This window comes from Chelonoidis abingdonii, chromosome 7 (genome assembly GCF_003597395.2).
Source record: "Chelonoidis abingdonii isolate Lonesome George chromosome 7, CheloAbing_2.0, whole genome shotgun sequence".
In the NCBI taxonomy this organism is placed as follows: domain Eukaryota; kingdom Metazoa; phylum Chordata; order Testudines; family Testudinidae; genus Chelonoidis; species Chelonoidis abingdonii.
In genome coordinates this window covers 88,127,007-88,146,216 of record NC_133775.1, presented here as the reverse complement: position 1 = coordinate 88,146,216, position 19,210 = coordinate 88,127,007, and the positions used below count along the sequence as shown (strand labels likewise).

The window sequence follows — 19,210 nt, the reverse complement described above, 5'->3', positions numbered from 1 at the left end:
AATGGGGGAGGGGATGGAGTGTGACAGGGAGTGCGTTGTGTGTATGTGGGGGGAGAGACATTGTGTTTTGGGGAGCTGAGTGTGTGTCAGCATGCTGTCTAGTAAGTTCAGACAGCAGCAGACCCCTCCCCCCCACACCCACAACAGTAGCATTCCACACTAATGGTTTGCTTTGTCTCGGAGCAGATAAGCATGCCGGGGATCAGAAATGGAGCTTTGAAAGGGGATATCCGCATGCCTACAGCCAATTTCAAAACAATGAGAAGAGTAGCTACTTGAATCAGGGGATTATGGGATCTTTCCAATCACAGCGCAGTAATGCAACACCTATCCACACTGACGGCCAGGTGTTTCAGGCTGGGGAAAGCAAGCTTTTATGCTTCTCATGGAGGTGGATTACCAGGAGCGCTCCAGCTGCAGACTCCAGGCACTTTACATGCCTTGCCAGTGTGGACACGTCGGGGAGTTAGGGCACCCAGGGCTGCTTTAATGTACTCTAACTTGCAAGTGTAACCAAGCCCTAAAGTAATGTCTTGCCTTGAGGATTGCTAAGGGAAAACAGAGTCACTTCTAGGCAGCCAGTTAAAATATAATCCCCATGTCTCTATTGTCTGAGAATCAGGCTCTTTGGGGCACAATATGCAGTTGGCTTGCTGGTCTGTTTTTAGTTCCTAGTGGACAAGTGACTACATCTCAATAATTGGAAAAAATATTGGTCTCAAAGGCTAAGGATTGAATGGGCTGTGGAGATTTCTGCTACATCTGTCTCAGACAGTATAACCAGCCTGTGGAGATATGGATAATTCAGTACAGACACTCTCTGACTTACACAAGCGTTCTGTTCTGGAATGCCTTGCGTAACTCGAATTTTGCATAAGTTGGAAATGTGTCTCTGACCATTATGCAAAAGAAAAAAAAACACCTCCTATTTCTAGCTAACGGAACTTTTTCCGTAAGCTAAGATTTGCGTACATCAGGTTTGCGTAACTCGGGGAGCGTCTGTATCTTTCAACCCACCTATACATACAGGCTGGAGTTATATGTTTAATATTTTTTTTAATTTTGCATTTCAGGTAAGCTGAAAGATCTTGGGAACTTGGTTCTTCGACCCTTTGGCCTGTCGACAGAAAATTTCCAGGTCAAACAGGATTCCTCAACTGGCTCATACTCCATCAACTTTGTTCAAAATCCAAACAATAACAACAGATAGCATGAGCTAGGCCTGCTCCTATTAAAAAGCTGGCTCTCAAGCTTTGTGACACCATGCTTGCAACTACCAAAGGGTTCAGCAATCATTTAACATGTAAAATCACTTTATCCAAATGAAAATAGATTTGAGGGTATTCGTTTCCACTTTGGTGAAATGTTTAAAATGTGAATGAATGGAAAAAAACAAGTCATTTGATTTCCCTTGTGCAGCGACAGCTTTATGCCCAGAGTAGTGTTTTTTTTTCTAGTTCATTGTCTTCCCTAATAAGGAAGTTGGTTACCCTGGCCCATTCACTCTCATGCGAACAACATCAGTCTAGCAAGCAATTCAGATGGATCAAAATGCTCATATGCCTGTAAACCAAATTACAGGTGTGTCCAACGGGTGTCTTGTGGTGGTAGTAAGTCTATCAGAAGTGCATCTCTCCACTCAGCCAGTGAGTGTGACAGGTAGTGGCCATGGAAGCAAGCTGACCTCTGTGGTATAATTTATCTTCATTCTAATAAAGGCTTGATATTTCTGTTGGGCTGATTTGTGACTTTTGTCCTGTATTTTGGCCTCTCACCAGAGGTAACCTTCGAATGATAGCATTTTTAAATGAATATAAACATAAGTAACCTACAAGTAGGAAAGCAGATTTGCAAGAGACTGGCTTAAAAAAAATTGCAAGGCTTTTAACCTTAACATTGTCTTATTATAGAGTTTATATCATTAATTTTTTCTTGGGCACCCTGGCACCAAAGGTTCTCTACTTTACTTTATCTTGATACCCTTGGGAGACTAGTTGGAAGCTGCTTGCAAACTGCCTTAATATTTTTGGTGTGTTAACTTTTACTATGAGGTCAGTAAAATTCACCCGCCTGGTTCAGTACATGTTGTGGGTTTCACAAAGTAGCTTTCTGGTGCTAGGATAATGAGATGCAAATATCTGTGGTGTTAAAGTAGGGTTACTAGATAGCAACTGTGAAAAAATGGGACAAGGGCTGGGAGGTAATAGGCGCCTATATAAGAAAAAGTCCCAAAAACCGGGACTGTCCCTTTAAAAATGGGACATCTGGTCACCTTATGTTAAAGTGATTGCAGAAGGGTCTTCAAGCTGTACTAGAGTCTCTGAACCTAGGAAAGGTTTAAAATATCTCTGCAGATGTACTGTTCAAATATTGTGGGCTTTGTGTTGGGATGGGGTTGTGGCATTTTTGCTAGCTTGTAGCTAAGCATGTTTTTTTTGTTTTGACCCAGTTTTATGATAGTAAGGCCAAAACCTGGATGCAGCTTTTGAATTACCATTGATTTGAAAATATCACTTATTTAAAATATTAAATTAAAATTGAGCAATAGCTATTTACTTATTTTCAGTTCTCTCCTTTAACTTATTCCTGAAACTTGTTAGCTGCGTGCACTTGACTTCAGCTTCCTGTCACCACAGATTTCTTTAGTACTCGCATATCTTGAGCCCCATTTCCAGTGACATGTGGGAAAGGGGCAGTCCCTCAAGCTATTTCCTACCTTTTTATTGTTGGGTTTTTAAGTGCTGCTGATTTCCTTGTGTTTGAGAAGATTTGCATTTTGCTTAGCTATTTATAAAAGTTGTCCTGCTGCCATGCAAGGTTCAGGGGCTAGTTTTAACTCTGGCTACCTGGTACATGCTGTCCATATAGCACCTGTTGCAAACTACCTCACATCTGCGGCGAATGTGTATGAAGTCCATGGGGACTAAGCTGGCCATAGAAAAGGCCCTGGTTCACATTGAGGCCTGTGCAGACTTTTAAGTTCTTGTGCATAATTAAAATGTCACTTAACTAAACAACAGGAAACAGCCGCTAGGATTTCCATGTGTTTAGACATTAGTCAAGAATTGCACTAGTGGAATGGGGGTTTATTTCTCACAGCAGGCTCAGTCCTCTGCCCTGTCTCTGTTAGGTGCAGCAGAGGTGGAGGAGCTCTGAAGGGGCTGGTTGATCCTGGTGTAATTGAGAGCAGCCATAGGGCTGCTTTTAACTATAACTTGGCTGCAACAGCCCCAGAGAGCTGTTTGCCAGGATTTCAGGGGGATGTCAGAACCTGTTATGCTGGTTTTGTCACCTAGAGATTCCTCTGCTAGTTGTGTAAACAAGATTGACAGCCTCTTTGCGCTAGCAGAGCAATGCAAAGAGGATGGGATGGGATTGGATTGAGGTTTGCACCCTGAGGCTTCAGTCTGCTACCACTTTAGAGGGAAAAATAACAAACCTTTTGTAAATATAAAGTAGACTTTTAAACTGGAACATCCCAAACTGATTCTGGACATTTGAAATTTTACTTTTTCTTGACTGGCTGATTAATCAACAAATAACACACTGGTGCTCACAAATGTACATCAGATGTGTAAAGGCACAGTCAGTGAATTAACAGCCTGATGCCTTGTCTTACAAACTATTTAAGGGGTAGATTTCTTTCTGCATTATATTCCTGCTTCAGATTTTTACAGAGTGGCGAATATTTTACATGCATGAGGGGAAATTATTTACTTTACAGAACAAAGGTAAAAAACAAAACTTGAACGACTACCTGATACTACTGGTTTTGTTTTTTTGCAAGTGCACAGTCATCATGAACTTGTGGAACATGGAATAAGCTTAAAAATGTAAGTTGCAGTATGTAGGTATTTAAATAACTTCCACAAAGGACTGGAAATATGAAGCATGAAAGAATGAAATCAGGTTTGTTGGACAAGACTATTTTCCATAAAACCATGTTGACGCATTAATTATATTCCTGTCCTTTAATGCTATATTGATGGAATCCCCTATCAGTTTTTCCATTATTTTAGCCTGGCATCAATCCCAGACAACTGACCTATACTTACTGGGGTCATCCCATTTGTTCTTTTTGAATATTGGCACAGCATTAGTGCTCTTCCAATCTTCTGAAATTTCGCTGGTATGCAAAGATCTATTAAAAATTTACATCTGTGGGCCAGAAATCTCCTCAGCCAACTCTTTTAAGACTCCTGCTTGCAAGTTATCAGGCCTGCTGATTTTAAAAATGTTTAGCCCTAGTAGATGATGATTTTTATCCACCTGAGTACCAATGGACTGGAAAGTACTTAATCATCCTATGGGATATAAAAACATCATCCTGCTTCTTTCTAAATACAGAACAGAAATTTATTGAACACTTCTGCCTTTTTAATTTTAACATCTCTTGCTATACCTGGGCTTCTACCATTTATAGAATTTCTTTTGTCCCTAACGTACTTCTTGTCCTTAACCCTGCCAGCCATGGATTTTTTTCCCCAGAGATCTTTAGCTTCTCACCTTATCAGTTTTCTATAGTTTGCAACTTCTCATTTATATTTCTCTCTATTCTCCCCCTTGCTTTCATTTCTTACATATTGCTTTTTTATTTCTAATTGCTGCTGTTACCACTGGAGCAGGATGGCCTTTTAGCCAATGTTACCCTCTTTCTTGATTGTGAATTCATGGCTTTTTGGTCATCTAATAAAGAAAATTACAATTTTTTAAAGAACTTTCAATTTTCAGTCACATTTTTCTGTTTTAATTTACTCTTCCCAATCAATTTTGTTCATAATTTTTGAAAAAAAATTCCCTTTTGAAGCAGTGGGTGCGCCAGTCCGCTGGTTGCTGATATTGAACATAATGAGGATCATTGGTGTTTAGATGCATTAATCACTGGACTGGAAGTTGGTAGCTGCTCTTTTTCTATCATAACGAGGTCTAAAATAGTTACTTGCAGTTTCACTCAGGTGCAATATTTTGTGTTAGAAAATTATTTAAAGTGTGAGGAAGTTGGACATTTTACTACTGCCTGCATGACACCTCCCACGTGCATCTGCCAAAATTGAAGTTCCCCCATAACACAATTTTTCTCCCCACCCATTAGAGAAATGTTTCAATAGTAATTCGTCCTGGTCGTTGGTTTTATTCTATGGTCTGTAACAGGTCACAGCCACTACTTCTTCCGCATCTTTGTAGTCACGTTGCTACACCTACAATCAAGATGCTGTGGCTCAAGTTATTGATAACTAAATAAAATTATTAACTGTATTAATGTATTGCCACCCTCCCCTTCTAACCTAGAACAAGCTCTATAACTAGTGACTTTAATATTCCAGTCATGTGACTTGTCCATCCAAGTTTGAGTGATGCCAATTATATTAACTTTCTTCTCATCAGTGAGAATTTCCATTTCCTCTTGCTTGTTATCATGCTCTTAGCAGAGGTATATAAGAAACTAAAAAATTTTGTCACTTCACATTCTTTGCCACGTCAGTTGAGTTTGTTTACAATATGCTGAGTTTGAGCAAAATTTGTCATCTTAGCTCCCTTCCCTTGTAGGGCTAGTTAATGGCCACCTGGCTGCTCCAGCTAGTCTCCAACTGAGATGATTAACTCCCCTTCGCCCATTTCCAAGATGCAAGCCATCCCATTCATACACCCTCCCCTCCCACTGGAAAGTGTCCCAATGTTCCGCAAAACCTTCAGCTTCACACCAGTTGCACAGTCAGTGGTTCCCCTCCAGTATGTTCTGCCTTTCATAGGCAAGAAGAATCTCCCAGATCACTTGGACTTTCCTCCTCTTAAATTCTCTTTCAAGACAACAACATCATCAGTAATCTATCATCTGTGTACTTCTATGTGATGATGTGCCATTAGTTCTAATGTGTATCCTCACCTGTGGAGACTTGCCAGATGAGTGCATGATCCTGCCCAGTCTTGCATTTACATCTCAAATTTTTGCTCCGTGAAGATAGCACACCATTCTGTGTGGGGCTGGTGATTGATACTGTACTGAAAGACACATGGGGCATTCTAAATTAATGTGATAGTTAATCTTTGGAGGGGCTTTAAGCTCTATGTAAATTCTTTTGAGAAATACTCTGTAATCCCATTTAACCATGGGAAACGGCACCATTTGAAAAGCCTTCTGTATACTCTGGAGACAACTGTGCAAAAAGCTCTATCAAAATGTGTTCATTCCAATTTAAAGTGCTGTACAGCCTGCAATAAAGAGCACCCTCCACTGTAGTTTAATGTAGAAAACCAGAGGGACTCTCAGTGTCTTCAACAGTTCCCTCTCCTAATCCCTCATCCTGTAGCACCAGGTTGTGCAGCCCAAGGTGGGAGAGAATTTCAACCTAGTAAACCATATCTCCCAGCCAACCCCAGCACAAAACGATTGTCTATTTATCATCCTGAGATTAACAGTCTGACTGCTTGCTCACTTTGCCTCCTTCAGGCTGCAAGCATGGGGGCCTGGCTCAGTCCTCTTCTCCAGTTCTGGTTCCTTCATGCCTCCCAGAGTTTTGACAAAGGAAGAGAGAGAGGAGATGCATTTAACTGGGTGCTTCTCACTTATGAACAGTTCTAGTAAACAAGAGAACAGTGATGCTGCCCCCCTCTCTTCCATTCCATATTCTTACCTCCGTTCTCTCCCCTGATGGAGTGGGACTGCCCTATTCAAACTCCTCCTGTCTTGCTGAGGCTCCAATGGAGGATGAGGTACATTTACAGGCTGTAGACAGTATGACTGTCTCCAGCTCTCTGAGCGCTGCAGTATTCCCCCTCACACAAAAGGTAAGTACTGAGCCCTGAATCTTTACACCAACACTCCCATCTGACTGCCCTAATGCAGGGCACCCCTTAGTGTTTCAAAGCCCAGCCTGTGAAACAGCTTTCCACCAGCCTCCGCCCAGCCCCTTGCCCTTTTTACCCTACTACCCACTGCCCCTTCAGCAGTGGTTCTCAACTTATTAATATGCAGCCCACAATTTATTACCTGGGCCACAAGTTGAGAACCATAGCAGGCCCCCAACCCCACACCACTATGCCCTGTGCCCCCAGCCTGGAGCCACCTCCATACAGTGGAGCCAGGAGCAGAGCCCTGGTGGCAGAGAACCTGGACCCTGTTGTGCAGAGCCAGCCGGCAGCCCCGATCCCAGACCCTGAGGTGTGGGGGCTGGGCGGCAGCCCCAAAGCTAGACCCTTTTGTGTGGGGCCCGGTGGCAGACGGAGCCCAACCCAACCCAACCCTGACCCTTGCTGAGTAGGGTGGGCAGCAGCCCCGATCCTGGATGCTGCTGTGCGGGGCCGGGTAGTGGTCCAGACGCTGCAGCACGGCAGCCCTAACCCTGACCACTGCTGTGTGGGGCCAGGTGGCAGTTCAGGCCCTGGACCCCGCTGCCATTTAGCACGCAGCTGGGCTGCTTTGTGAGCACCTGTGTGCCACAGGGCCCAGCCTGCATCACAGGCTGTACCACCTTGTCCTGATGAAATGGCTCAGGCAGCACTCCACTAAAGCCAATCCTCAGCTGCTGTAACTCAGCAGAGCTCTACTGACCAATGAAACTGGCAATTTGCAACATCTGAGGATCTGGCTATTAGATTCTGGACACTGTGCTAAGGGACAGGCAGCTTAGCTGTACTTCCATCATACACCGGTGGCTGATAATTAATCTACATTAGTGAAGCACCACTGCATGAAGCAGGTGCTAGAAGCAGCATCCACATTTCAGAGGTAAGGAAACAGAGGCACAAAGGCTTAGAGCCTTAAAAATATTTCCGTGCCTATCTGCCTGTTATGTGACAAGTCTGCCATTAAGGTACTTGAAAGGTTCTGTCCCTTTCTGGATAGCTCTCCCCACACTGAGTTGTGCAGCTGGTGTGTGGGTGTTCTACTCCCCCTCTACCTTCAGCCCTCCTGCTATTGGGGCTGGCAAGTAACAGGTGCTAGGCATGCTCAGAGCACACCTCTGGAAATGGGCCCAGTGGATGGTGAAATTGTCAAACTACGTGAGGGGGAATGCCTGGCCGCTGCGGTGCCTTAGAGGGTTTGACTGGAGCTGTGGCTCTGAGCAGTTTGTGAGTTTGGCCTCAACATTTAACCAGAATTGCAAATACCAACTCATGAGGCCATTGGTGCCAACCAAGTTAGACAGCAGTTGAGCAGCAGCTTTGAAAATGTGAGCTCCGAGGGTTTAGCTGCCCAACTCCAGGCAAGGGTTTATGGCTGAGATTAAGTGGAGGGAGGTGCCTGCCTCTGCCCTGTCAGCCAGGTGCACCAGGTCAGCTGTTTAGGTGCCCACACCCTTCTGCTCTTGCTGTGGCATTTCATTCCTGGCTAGTTTAGGCAGCTGCCCCACCATCTGAAAATCCCTTTTTTAGGTGCTTAATTATCCCCATACAATGTACGGGGAGCCTGGTCATTTAGCTTGGGGCTGGAAATTCCACTGAGTGGCAGACAACCTAACCAGTTATAAGTTGCAACAGTGAGCGGCGCAACACCTCACTACCTTTAATGATCTAGGCCTATGAGATTAACGGCCTGATTCTCCTCTCATAGGATAGTAAATTGGGAATAACTATTGCCATCAGATTTACACCAGTTTCTCACTGGTTGAGGTGTGCTCTGGGTCCAAAGCATTCTGCCCAGACTGCATGGCAATATCAGACAGAATAGAACTTCAATGAGGTTTTTCTAATTTGCTCTAACATAACAATACAGGAAGGAAAAATTGCTAGCTTACACGTTCTCAAGCTCTTAATTAGCTACACCAGCCTTAAGAGAGAGTTCTGATAGCTGAGTTTGATTGCTGGCTTCTGCAGCTGAGAACCAATTACATTAGAAGTGCTAACTTTTGAAGAGTAGGTGAAATTGGTGCAGGTTTATTCAATGTGTAGCATTAATACATGAGTCATTCAATTGCTTTGCATCTGTTTTGGAATAAGCCCAATATTGACTTCCTTATTCATGTTTAATTATTTTTTATGTGTGCAGCTCTCTACTCCAAAGGATATGATTGCTATGGAGTATCTTTTTCAGCTCCAGCTATGACCAGCTGTGGGTTTGTCAAGGAAACAGCCTGGAAAGCAAGGAAATTGTCAGGCTCTAGGCTTAAGCCATCAGAGTTTTTACAGCCTAGCTTGACAAAGCAAAACCTGTGTATTAAACATTTAAAACAGCTGAAGATTATTACTCTCACTTCTAATTGTGTGTGGTTGGTGGGTAATCTTTCCAACTGACCATTTTCAATGGCGACTCAACATTGGAAATCCATACTTCGGTTTTCTTTCTCTCTAGCTGTTGGCTCCTTGAAGAGAGAATTTAAAAAGCTGACATGTGGCTTGGGGGCTTGAAATGGGTTTACCTTTTTTAGCTCCACTAAGACTATTAATCCAGTCTGTTCCTGGGCAGGGCTAGAAAACCGGATTTCATTTTGTTCCACTTGCTGTCTGCATCATGGTGAGTCCTTCAGCCTTTCTTTAGGTGACTGGATTGACTAACAGTCCCATATAAACGGGATTCGCAGACTGAGACTGTGACTCATTAGCAGCCTTTTCAGCTCCTCAGCATTAACCATGGTGGCTGATCTGATATAAATATTTACACATTGTTCAAGGACTTTTGTTCTAAGCAGCTTCTGGGATTAGAATGTAAAATGCCATGTGTCCTTTAGCTAGAGCCTTGGATGTAGGAAGACGTGTTGCATTCTGCTGTAGCACTAGTATAAGACAGTAGCTTCAGACTGACTCATCAATCAACTGAGAGGGCAGCAAAGGTGGGATTCTAGTCAATTCAGGGGCCTGTGGCCTGATCACTGGCTTGTGGTTAGCTGCTAGAAAAGCTTTCTGAGTGTGCAGCATCTAGGCTTATTTCATTCCCAGACTTCTGCTGGCCAATACCCAGTGTCAAAATGTCCACCAAAAGCAGGGAGAGACAGCATGCGTGTGTACGTACGTACGTATGCACGCACAGGGAGGATGGGGATGGGGACGTTTGCATTCTATTTATCTAAATGCTTTCTCAGTGTAGCTTTTTCCAGTGCATCATCTTTTAGACCTAGGGCATGGGTTACAAATGTCCAACCAGTCTCATTTCAGTGTGGGGATTTTAGATTCTGCCATTTCTTTTCACGTGGGTTCAGTTAGCTGTAGAAGAGAGGTTGCAAGTTCCCAGTGACCGCTATACACAATACAAATGTATCCTTCTGTCCCAAAACACTTACCACAAGCAGCATCCCTTTTCCTTTCCCACTGCACCTCACAGATCAGAACTTGAACCTGTGGTAGTATCACAGTCCTTCTGATGTGATCTTACATTTCCAGTAAAACTGCATCATTTTGAGATCAAAGCACAGTGGCCCAATATATGGTCCTTTAATCTGTGCCATTCCTCTTTCCTATGTGAACTCATGAGTAATGGCACCAGCTGAGCAATGTTGGTATTGCTAATGTCTTGCATTCACCTTAATTCTGTGTGGATTCTTCCTATTACACAATGGATTCCACACAGTCCCTGCTTGTTTCCCTGCTCATTGCTTGGGGCCCAGAGCCCTAGCATTTACCAAAAAGTGGGCACTTCTGCAGCTAGGTATCAGTAAGTACTTAGACAGCTGCATTTTGAAAATCAAGTTCCTGAACCCTTGCCTGGAGTCAGAGGCCTTAGCTGAAGGGTAGAATTTCAGAACGGCCACCATTAATCCTTGGCTTTGAAAATTCATCCTAATTTCAGAATCACCGAAACCTAAAACACATATATGGTCCCTGTTACAAATTCAAATTGCTCCCTTTGCAAATTCCACTGCCTGTGTTTCAAGATAGGCTGAGTCTGCAGCATAAGCAAAGACAAAGGGCACTGAAATACCAGGGCACGGGATCGAGGCGTTCAGAAAGGAGTTATAAACTGGGCTGCAGACATGACTTACAGTATTATAGCTGCCAGTGCTCTGACTAAAAGAGGAAATGAGTTTGTTCCTTTCTCTTGTGACACACAGCATGCTGTATCTCTACGTCCACTTCCTTTCAAGAGTCATTATTCCACAATCTTCCTGCATGAAGAGATAAGTGAAGTGACTGACAAGTCCATTTGAAAACAACTTTAGGGAGGACAAGCAAGCAAGAAAAAAAAAAGAGGGAGTGGCAGTTAATATGAAAATTCACATTGGCCTGTTGATATTCCAGCAGCTGCTTGCAGGGCTGCTAACACTGCTATGTAATTCTGTTGATATTCTCAGTTTCCTTGCACGCACGCACACTTAGCATTTGTCAGTGTGTGTATTTCTCTGCCATCCAACTGAGGATGAAGAGAGAAAAGCTGGTTTGTGGAAAAAATGGCCCAAATTCTCCTCTGCAATAGGACTGCTCTATGCAAAGTAGCCCTAAAGCTGCCATAACCAACAATGGGCTATTCACCTCGATCAGGGGAAAACATGGTCCTCCAAAAGTAAAGAACAGGCATAATAGCTGCTATCCCCTGCAGCAGGAGAGGAGGGCGTGGCGGAGGGAAAGGGGGTATGGAAATAGCTTTAATGTATCTCAGCAATCACCAGGCTGACCACTCCATCGGGTCACCAGGAGCCAGACTGTTTGCCTATGCTGGGAAACTAACCAGTGTTGGTATGTCTGCACTTGGAGATAGGGATGCAATTCCCAAGTTGAGAAGACAAACTTGCACTAGTTCTGATAAGCTAGTACACTGAAAAATAGTGTAGCTGTGATGGTTGGAGGGGCTAGCTGCCCTGACTCTGTACTCGTCCAAGACGCTGGGCACACATGCAGATGGCTAGCAGCGCTGGAACTAACGCAGCCCAAGATCACAGAGCACAAAGGTAATGTAAAGCCACCTTTGTACCTCCTCCCTCCCCTGTGAGTTTCTTGGAGGCATCTCAGGGTACAAATGAAGATTTCTAGAATGCAATTCCGGTACTGCAGTGTTTACTAGATGATCTCTAATTTGGGTGTATGGAGGTTATCCAATATTCTCTTGACTTTTACCATAGTCTCTCTTTCTATAACTCCTCCTGGATGACTGAAGGCTGGCCTTGATGGAATCCATTTCCCTCTTTTCCTCAGAGGAAATTGTACCCCTTTATACCTGCTTCCCACTATTTACCTGGCAAGTGCTTATAAAATCTTCCTGCATCATGAAGTTCATTAAGGAGCTGTGACACATGCTTAATAAGGGCAGAGTAGTATCACCTCATTGATGCTTCCACAGAGCAATAAACAAGAGTCTACATGACATCATCATTGGTAGGGATGGTGTTACTTTTATACCTTCATTATAGGGCTACCATAGTGAGGCTTAATCAGTATCATATCTATAGAACTCTGCAAAATATAGTTAATTACTCTCATGGGTTCTATGGCCATGTCGCCACAGTGAGGAGGTATAGAGCCAATGTCATGAAGTTATTAGTGACCAATTACATTTTATCATGATTTCCTCTCTCCACCTATAAGCCTAATGAGAGAAAACCATGACAGGAGATCCTGCTGCAAGAATGAATGACTAATGGAAGAAGAAAGATGGGAGTTCCTATAATCAAAACAGGAGTAGAAAATGGAACATTTATAAAACTTACAGAAAAAGCATATGCCCTACTTCTGCTCCACACAAGAGACTCAAGGAGAAGAGATATGATGCACTTCAGTTATACTAGACCAAAAATGTCTGAATAGCATGGAAGATAGATCCAAGGTAGCTGTCACAACAGACTCGGTGCATCTGCACAATCATTTAATTCCAGCAAATTAGTTTTAATACTTCGGAAAGGTATTTGGCTCACTATTATCAACTGTATTGCACAGTTGATCTGTCACTTCAGACAAATTGTACACCATTGAAAGAGGAAAATGCTTAGTCAGTAACATGCTCAATAAACATTGCCAAATAGCTTTCTTATCTACTTTATATTTGATTAACCTAGACACAAATAAAAGATGTGCTAGTTTTTCCTAAGTATGGAAGATTTCATATGCAGGAATTGAGAGCATTTTTTTCTTTTACCAGACAGTACAGCTTTATAGATTCTGGAATTTGAGGAGATATGCAACAATCTGATCCTGCTTTGACCCAGTGCTACAAATGCTGTGCTTTTTTTAAAGCGAATTACCCATCATGGCATAACCAGTTCACCTCCTTCAGGGAAAATTATGAGATAATGCAACTCAATGTGGGGAGTTTCCTACCTAAATGGAGAAAGATTCCATTACCCTTACCTGCAACAGATGGATTTGTCTGAAGCTGTTAATATCACAAGAAACCAGTGATTGAATAGCATACAGAGCTTGTTCTTCAAAGGCCTCAGTTCTTTCCTGTGTTCCAGCTGCTTTGTGCAACACCGTCAGAACAAAGTGGTACCAAAGACAGCATTAGCTGGTCACCAGTCAATTTCCCACTCCACAGGGGGATTCTTGGATGGCACAGAGCTCTTATGCCACTCCCTATTGCTATGGCTAATGCAGCAGGTATAGCCACTGTGTCCTTCAGCTGCAGCAATCCCCATCTGCCATGGTGTGCCTCCATCGTGAGCTGTATCCAGTGCTCCTTGACTGCAGCCATGGATTACAGTCATGTTTTCTTTGTCTCTGCCTCTTCATGGTGCACAGTAGCTTTTGTCATTGTCTGTGGGGGGGCTTTTGCTATTTCTTGTGGAAGACATCCAACCGGTCAAGGAAGATTTAACATGAACCAGCCACCATGGGCCAAACTCACAGTTGGACAGCATTAGTCAAGTAGGAATTTAGGCTGGAGGATGCACTCTCAAGAGCAGATCAGCATCCTCACTTTAATTCAGAAAATGTAACAGATGTAAGATGTAATCAAAACTTGCTGGTTTCAGACAGGAAAAGGAAATATAAAGAAAAATATAGCAGAGAAATGTTGTTCCACATCATTTCCCTTCAACAAGCGCTGAAAAAAAAAATCAAGGCTTTATTTGAATAAATGTTACACAACATTCTTTAACATTTACCTCTGAGCAAACCTTAAAAGTGAATAATTTTCCCCCCTCATTCAAGTCTACAAAATGAAGGAGGCATAGTGACCATTCAATATACAGACAAAAAGGTAGCATGGAGCAAAGCTTAAATATTAAGCAACTAAAGCCAAAAAGTGAAAAGCAATACATTACTGTACTTCTCAGTCATTAAAATATCCCTGACAGTTTCACTTCAAAATGAAAATCTGGTTTCAAACAAAATGGCTGCACTACTTCCCATGAAAATAAACTCATTTTTATGAGCAAATACAGTTTGCCACCTTGTCTATTTTTTAAGCTTTCTATTTGCTTAATTTACCCATACTCTCCAATGCAGAGATCTGCATTTCTCTCAAACTATAATGTTCTGTCTACTCCAACTGATGTGTGCTCCTGCTCCTGCAGGAAAGGCAGTAAGAGCACTGGTTAAGAGTCAGATGTCATATAGGCAGGCACTACTGGCTTCCACACACAACATCAATCATTTCAATCCCAGCATGGAATAACCCTGCTATTACAGTCCTGGGCCTTTTTCCTGAGCAGAAACTGTTTTGTGCCATGTTGTCTGGTGTGGTTTTGTTTTTTGTTTTCACGTGGATAAAAGTGATTCCCCCAGTGGGGATGAGACCCCCATCTACTTGTAATACAATCAGGGTTTGGTCTCCAGAGGTAAAAGGCTAGCACATTAACTCACTGCACCCTGTCCCCCCCTCTCTCTAAGGCTATGTCTACACTACCACCTAGGAGTGTGATCCCAACTTGCCTACACATTCCTGCATGAGGTGTCCCTAAGCTACCATGAGTATAAATAGGAGTGTAGCTGTGGTAGCACTTGTAGCTGCAGCGGCGGCATGGCTTAGCTCTGCTGAATACAAACCTGCTTGAGACTGGTGGGTACATTCTAGGCCCCACGAAGCTATGGCTCTGCTGCTGGTATCCAGGCTACTGCGGCTACACTGTTATTTATACTCACGCTAGCTCCATGAGAATTAGCACATGTATGTGTACAGAAACTGGGAGTCGCACACCTAGCTCATGGTACAGATGTAACCTAAGAGTGAGATGCTTTAATTTATAATAAATCTTGGTCATATTTCGGGCAGTGGAGCAGGACCAGACTGCTGACCCTCTGCTTTGACTACATTAGAAAGGAAGAATACTGCAGAACAATAATTACTATTCTCTATTTTTAAAAAAACCTGCAGTTTATTATGAAAAGTAGCACAATTTGAATCTACTGTACAACAGCAATGTGCAACTAAAATAGTTTTTTAAAGAAATAGGTGCTATGGTTTCAGTTTCTGGTTTTATAAATAAATTATGATGTTACCACTAATCAAACCAAAGTAACTACTAAATCTCTAATATCGAACTGCCTTTGACTATATGTACCACCAATATATCTTTCCTGGGTGTGGATTATTGTTTCCTCTGCTCTGCTAAAAATATGGATTTGTTACCAAATACCAAAGCAACGAGGAAAAAAATATACATCTATGGTCACCATGATTTGAAATCAAAGGTTACTTAATTCATGCTCTATGCACACCGGTTATGAAACCATATTTGTGCCTTTGGAAACCAGAGACTTTTGGAAAAGGTGCTCTCTTTGCAGATAACCTGTAGAAAGATATTTTACATTCCCTGATAAGATCAGAATATTTGTAAATAGGAAAAGAGTTTAGTACAAGCCTTTGCATTTCCATCGAAAGAGGAACTTGTACTTTATTAGATCTTTAGATTATGTGCACATTTTCATTTCTCCAAAATAAATATTTATTCTCCCAAGTCAGGCATCCAGTGAATCCCCTTCTATCATTAAGAATAGCACAGGAAACCATATTGTCAAGAAAACGTGCACACAATATTAAAACAATCAGTGGCAAATAAATTAACAAGCTAATATTCTAGCAGTATGGTCAACATTCACTAGCTTCAGCTGAAATAACTATTACTAAACATCTTTTGGAGAAAGGAAGAAAGAGGTTAAAAGATTTGGCCTTCTAATTTTGATTTAATGGTATCCAAAGAAGTTGAGGCAATGCAAATCGAGCAGGGGGCTGGACACTCAAGATCCCCTCCAGCCTGACATTTCTATGATTCTATTAAATCAACTACCATTGGAACTACTAATGGAAACTCTTGCTGTACTAGCTGCCTGCATGAGCTCTATTCTGGGCTGGAAGGGGGAGGGGTTGGGAAAACAATGACCTGGCAAACGACTGCTATCCTATCTTATCAGTATCCATTCTTGAATCCCGTACTGCTATAGCATCACAAGCAAATCGAAATGACTATGCTGTCAGAGATGTAGCCCTTCTTGATACGTTTCCAACAATCCTCAATTCCCAAAGTGTTACATCAGCATAAGAATAGAACAACCATTTTCATGCCAGAAGATTTTTCCCATAAATTACAGAAACATGGAGTTACTGTTGTCATCCTGCCCATCACCTCTCTTGGAAACATTGGTCTCATTTAACAAGACTGTTCATATTTTACAATACAGCTGCTTTCAGACATGCTTTAGATCACAGGTTATAGCTCTGCTAACACCCATACTAAATACTAACTAAGCCTTGGAGAATGGAAAATGCAGTGCTAAAGCTAAGAATCAAAACAAAAGTTCAAAAGTTACAGTCATCTTTCCAGGCAATTGGCTCCATCACTGGGGCCTGTCAAACATATTGATTAGACCGTCACATTAAAAAAAAAAAATTATTCGCAGTGATTCTTCATACTAATAATTCAAGTGGTTCCTTGCATGAACACTTCGTATAGTCTCTCCCCATCTCATGCGTCATTTATTGCAAAAAAGTTTTATAAAATATTTCCTAACATCTTTTTAAACTTCAAAGGAAATATACAATAGATACAGGTCCCCAACAGGATTAGTGGGGGTGGTTTTGTTTAACACATTCACCCTGCCCTCTTTTCCCTCTGTTTAAAATTTCAGAGGAAAAATATGACAATTCAGTCTCAAATGTTTGTCATTCCTGATGAGCTGGTGTTCCTCGTGGCAGTGTGGTGAGGTTCCATAAAAACAGCGGGTGCCTAGTGTCTCTGAGCTGAAAAGGGGAGAGAAAGGGAAAATAGTTAAGCTTCTTCCAGAGTATTGCATATGTGGCAAGCAGAATCTGAGGTGACCAGAACAGTTATTGTTTCATCTGTTACATTTGGTGCATTCCACAGTAAGAGACGCCAGGGGGTGGAGGGTGGTCTTAAAATTGTTATAAAACATATGCAAGTGAACAGATCCCTCATCTGTTTGGAGTTAAAAGCCCAAGCCACCTGCCCAGCCCATTTTAAATCTCACCCACTTTCAACATCAAGCATTAATTTAAATTTTCAGAGAAGCTTAGGGGTTATTAATCAAATAGGAATGATTAATATACAATGCCTTTGGGACCATGTATAACTCACTGATATATAACTCATGAGTGTCAACACATTTGTACTTGGCTACAGAGAACCTGAAGGCATGCAATGGAGCAGCAAAAATAAAGCTACCGAACATGTTGCCTTTCAGCAACCACTTGGTTCAGTCTACAGTTGCCCCACGACACACAGATGAAAATGGCAACTGAACAGAAGCAATCCAAGCAATAAACAGTTCTTCTACAACACCATTGCCAGTAGCTAAGCACTTAGCATATTACAAAGATTCAGTGTTATTAGTATAGGAGCACCTGCCATTTAGGTCTGGTTAGGAAAGCGAAGGAGGTTCCAGCAAAACCTGCCCAGTTGTGCTGGCTCTTTTTACGGTCCTGCTGGAGCTTGCTCAGACTAGAATTGCTTTAGATAGCTATAAATATGTTTTCCACTCCCTCCAACACAATGCCTTAAACAATACATCCTGATTAACAGAAAAGACCATGGGTGGCCTAAGGCCTGAGGCTGTTGCTGAAAAGAAGTAACTTCAGAGAAGAGAGGGGAAGGGAAGCTTGAGAAATCACTTGATACATAGGGGTGGGACGAGAAGAGAGGGATGAAAAACAGAAGAATAATGATCTGACATAGGAGTGGGCAAGGGGTATATACTAAGGAACTTCTCAGTCTGAAGGTGCTTACTGTGCCTGGAAAGTTGACTTTAATAGTAGCATAAGAGTTTGAAAAACAGCTCATTTTATGTCCTTTGCCCTGCAGTAAAGGGAAGTCAGATGGAGTGGGAATTTGGGAGTGATTGGACACGAAGGGGAGGAAGCGAGGAGCAATTATGAGGCTTAATAGAATTGTGGATCCAAGCTGAGATACATCCAATTGCTGCATCTTGGCATTTTGGCTAAAAATCTGTTGCATTAGTTTTAATATATGATACATCCTCCATTTGGGTACTACGTTCTGTCTGCAAGAAAATCAAGTCCATATGCCCTTCAGAGCTGAATGAATTGAGCAAGCAGAGCTTCTACAAAGAAAAGGATGCTAATCTTATACTTCCGCATAGGGAGCAAGTGCTGATTTTTGCAAAGTTTATTTTGTAACTGAAATCAAATGACATTTACCATTGGTGCAGGTCACTGTGCACAGAATATGAAGAAAAATTTACATTTGCTTTCCACAAATGTTAAAATAGACTTTCTAATCTCAAAAATATGATAGGATGCCTAACACACAGTATGGGTCTTGCTCTTCCATGCCGGCAGGCCCAGGGCAGCACAGGACTATAGCAGCAGCCTAGGATTAGATAAGCATTGTATTAACTAGCATCACTGCACCCAGGAAATCTCTCTGATGGAAACCTCCATACCTTAAGTATTACAGAAACAAATTCTTGTCGGAAATTCAACAACACTATAAAAATCTAAGCTTATAGTTTTTCCCAACATGTTTAAATGCCTTTGCTCAAAAACTCAGCAGCACAAACACATATAGAAGAGGGACCTTGTGTCTTCAAATCAGTCAGTAGATGAACAGCCAATAATCCATATTCCAAATTCAGCCCTCATTTACTCTTCAGGAATACTGTCACCATCAGTCAACTAACTTCAGGGGCTTTGCACAGGAGTAAATGAGGGAAGAATCTGGCCCAATGTGTCTAAGCTGTACGTTAACATTACTGTTTGTTTAAAGTAAGTAATGGGCAGATGGCATTTACAAACCATGTGGTTTTCTACTGGCCTTTAATAGTGTTTGTAGCCATTCTAATTTAAGTTTAAGGCCATGTGCTTCCTTTAAATGATGCTTAACAGAGCATTCTGGACCCTAAAGGAGCACACAGTTTTGCCTTTTACCTTACCTCA

General features: G+C 42.2%; 2 protein-coding genes across 5 annotated transcripts in view; one reads left to right on the top strand and one right to left on the bottom strand.

Annotated features, from left to right (window-relative positions):
- TTC1 (tetratricopeptide repeat domain 1) overlaps positions 1 to 1,730 on the top strand; it is a 45,507-nt gene extending 43,777 nt beyond the window's left edge. Inside the window, exon 8 of the mRNA XM_032794376.2 lies at positions 1,074 to 1,730. Within this exon, the coding sequence (XP_032650267.1) occupies positions 1,074 to 1,210 (137 nt within the window). The 3' untranslated portion in view covers positions 1,211 to 1,730. The remainder of the gene's footprint in view (positions 1 to 1,073) is intronic.
- A 15,200-nt stretch (positions 1,731 to 16,930) lies between these two features.
- The window catches only part of PWWP2A (PWWP domain containing 2A), a 38,141-nt gene continuing 35,861 nt past the window's right edge, over positions 16,931 to 19,210 (bottom strand). For 2 of the 4 annotated variants that reach the window (XM_032794369.2, XM_032794370.2), the window contains one exon: positions 16,931 to 17,038. In XM_032794369.2, the coding sequence (XP_032650260.1) occupies positions 17,025 to 17,038 (14 nt within the window). In that variant the 3' untranslated portion in view covers positions 16,931 to 17,024. Of the gene's footprint in view, positions 17,039 to 17,768; positions 18,645 to 19,210 lie in introns of those variants that run through there. The other 2 variants (XM_032794366.2, XM_032794368.2) reach the window with 2 other exon arrangements.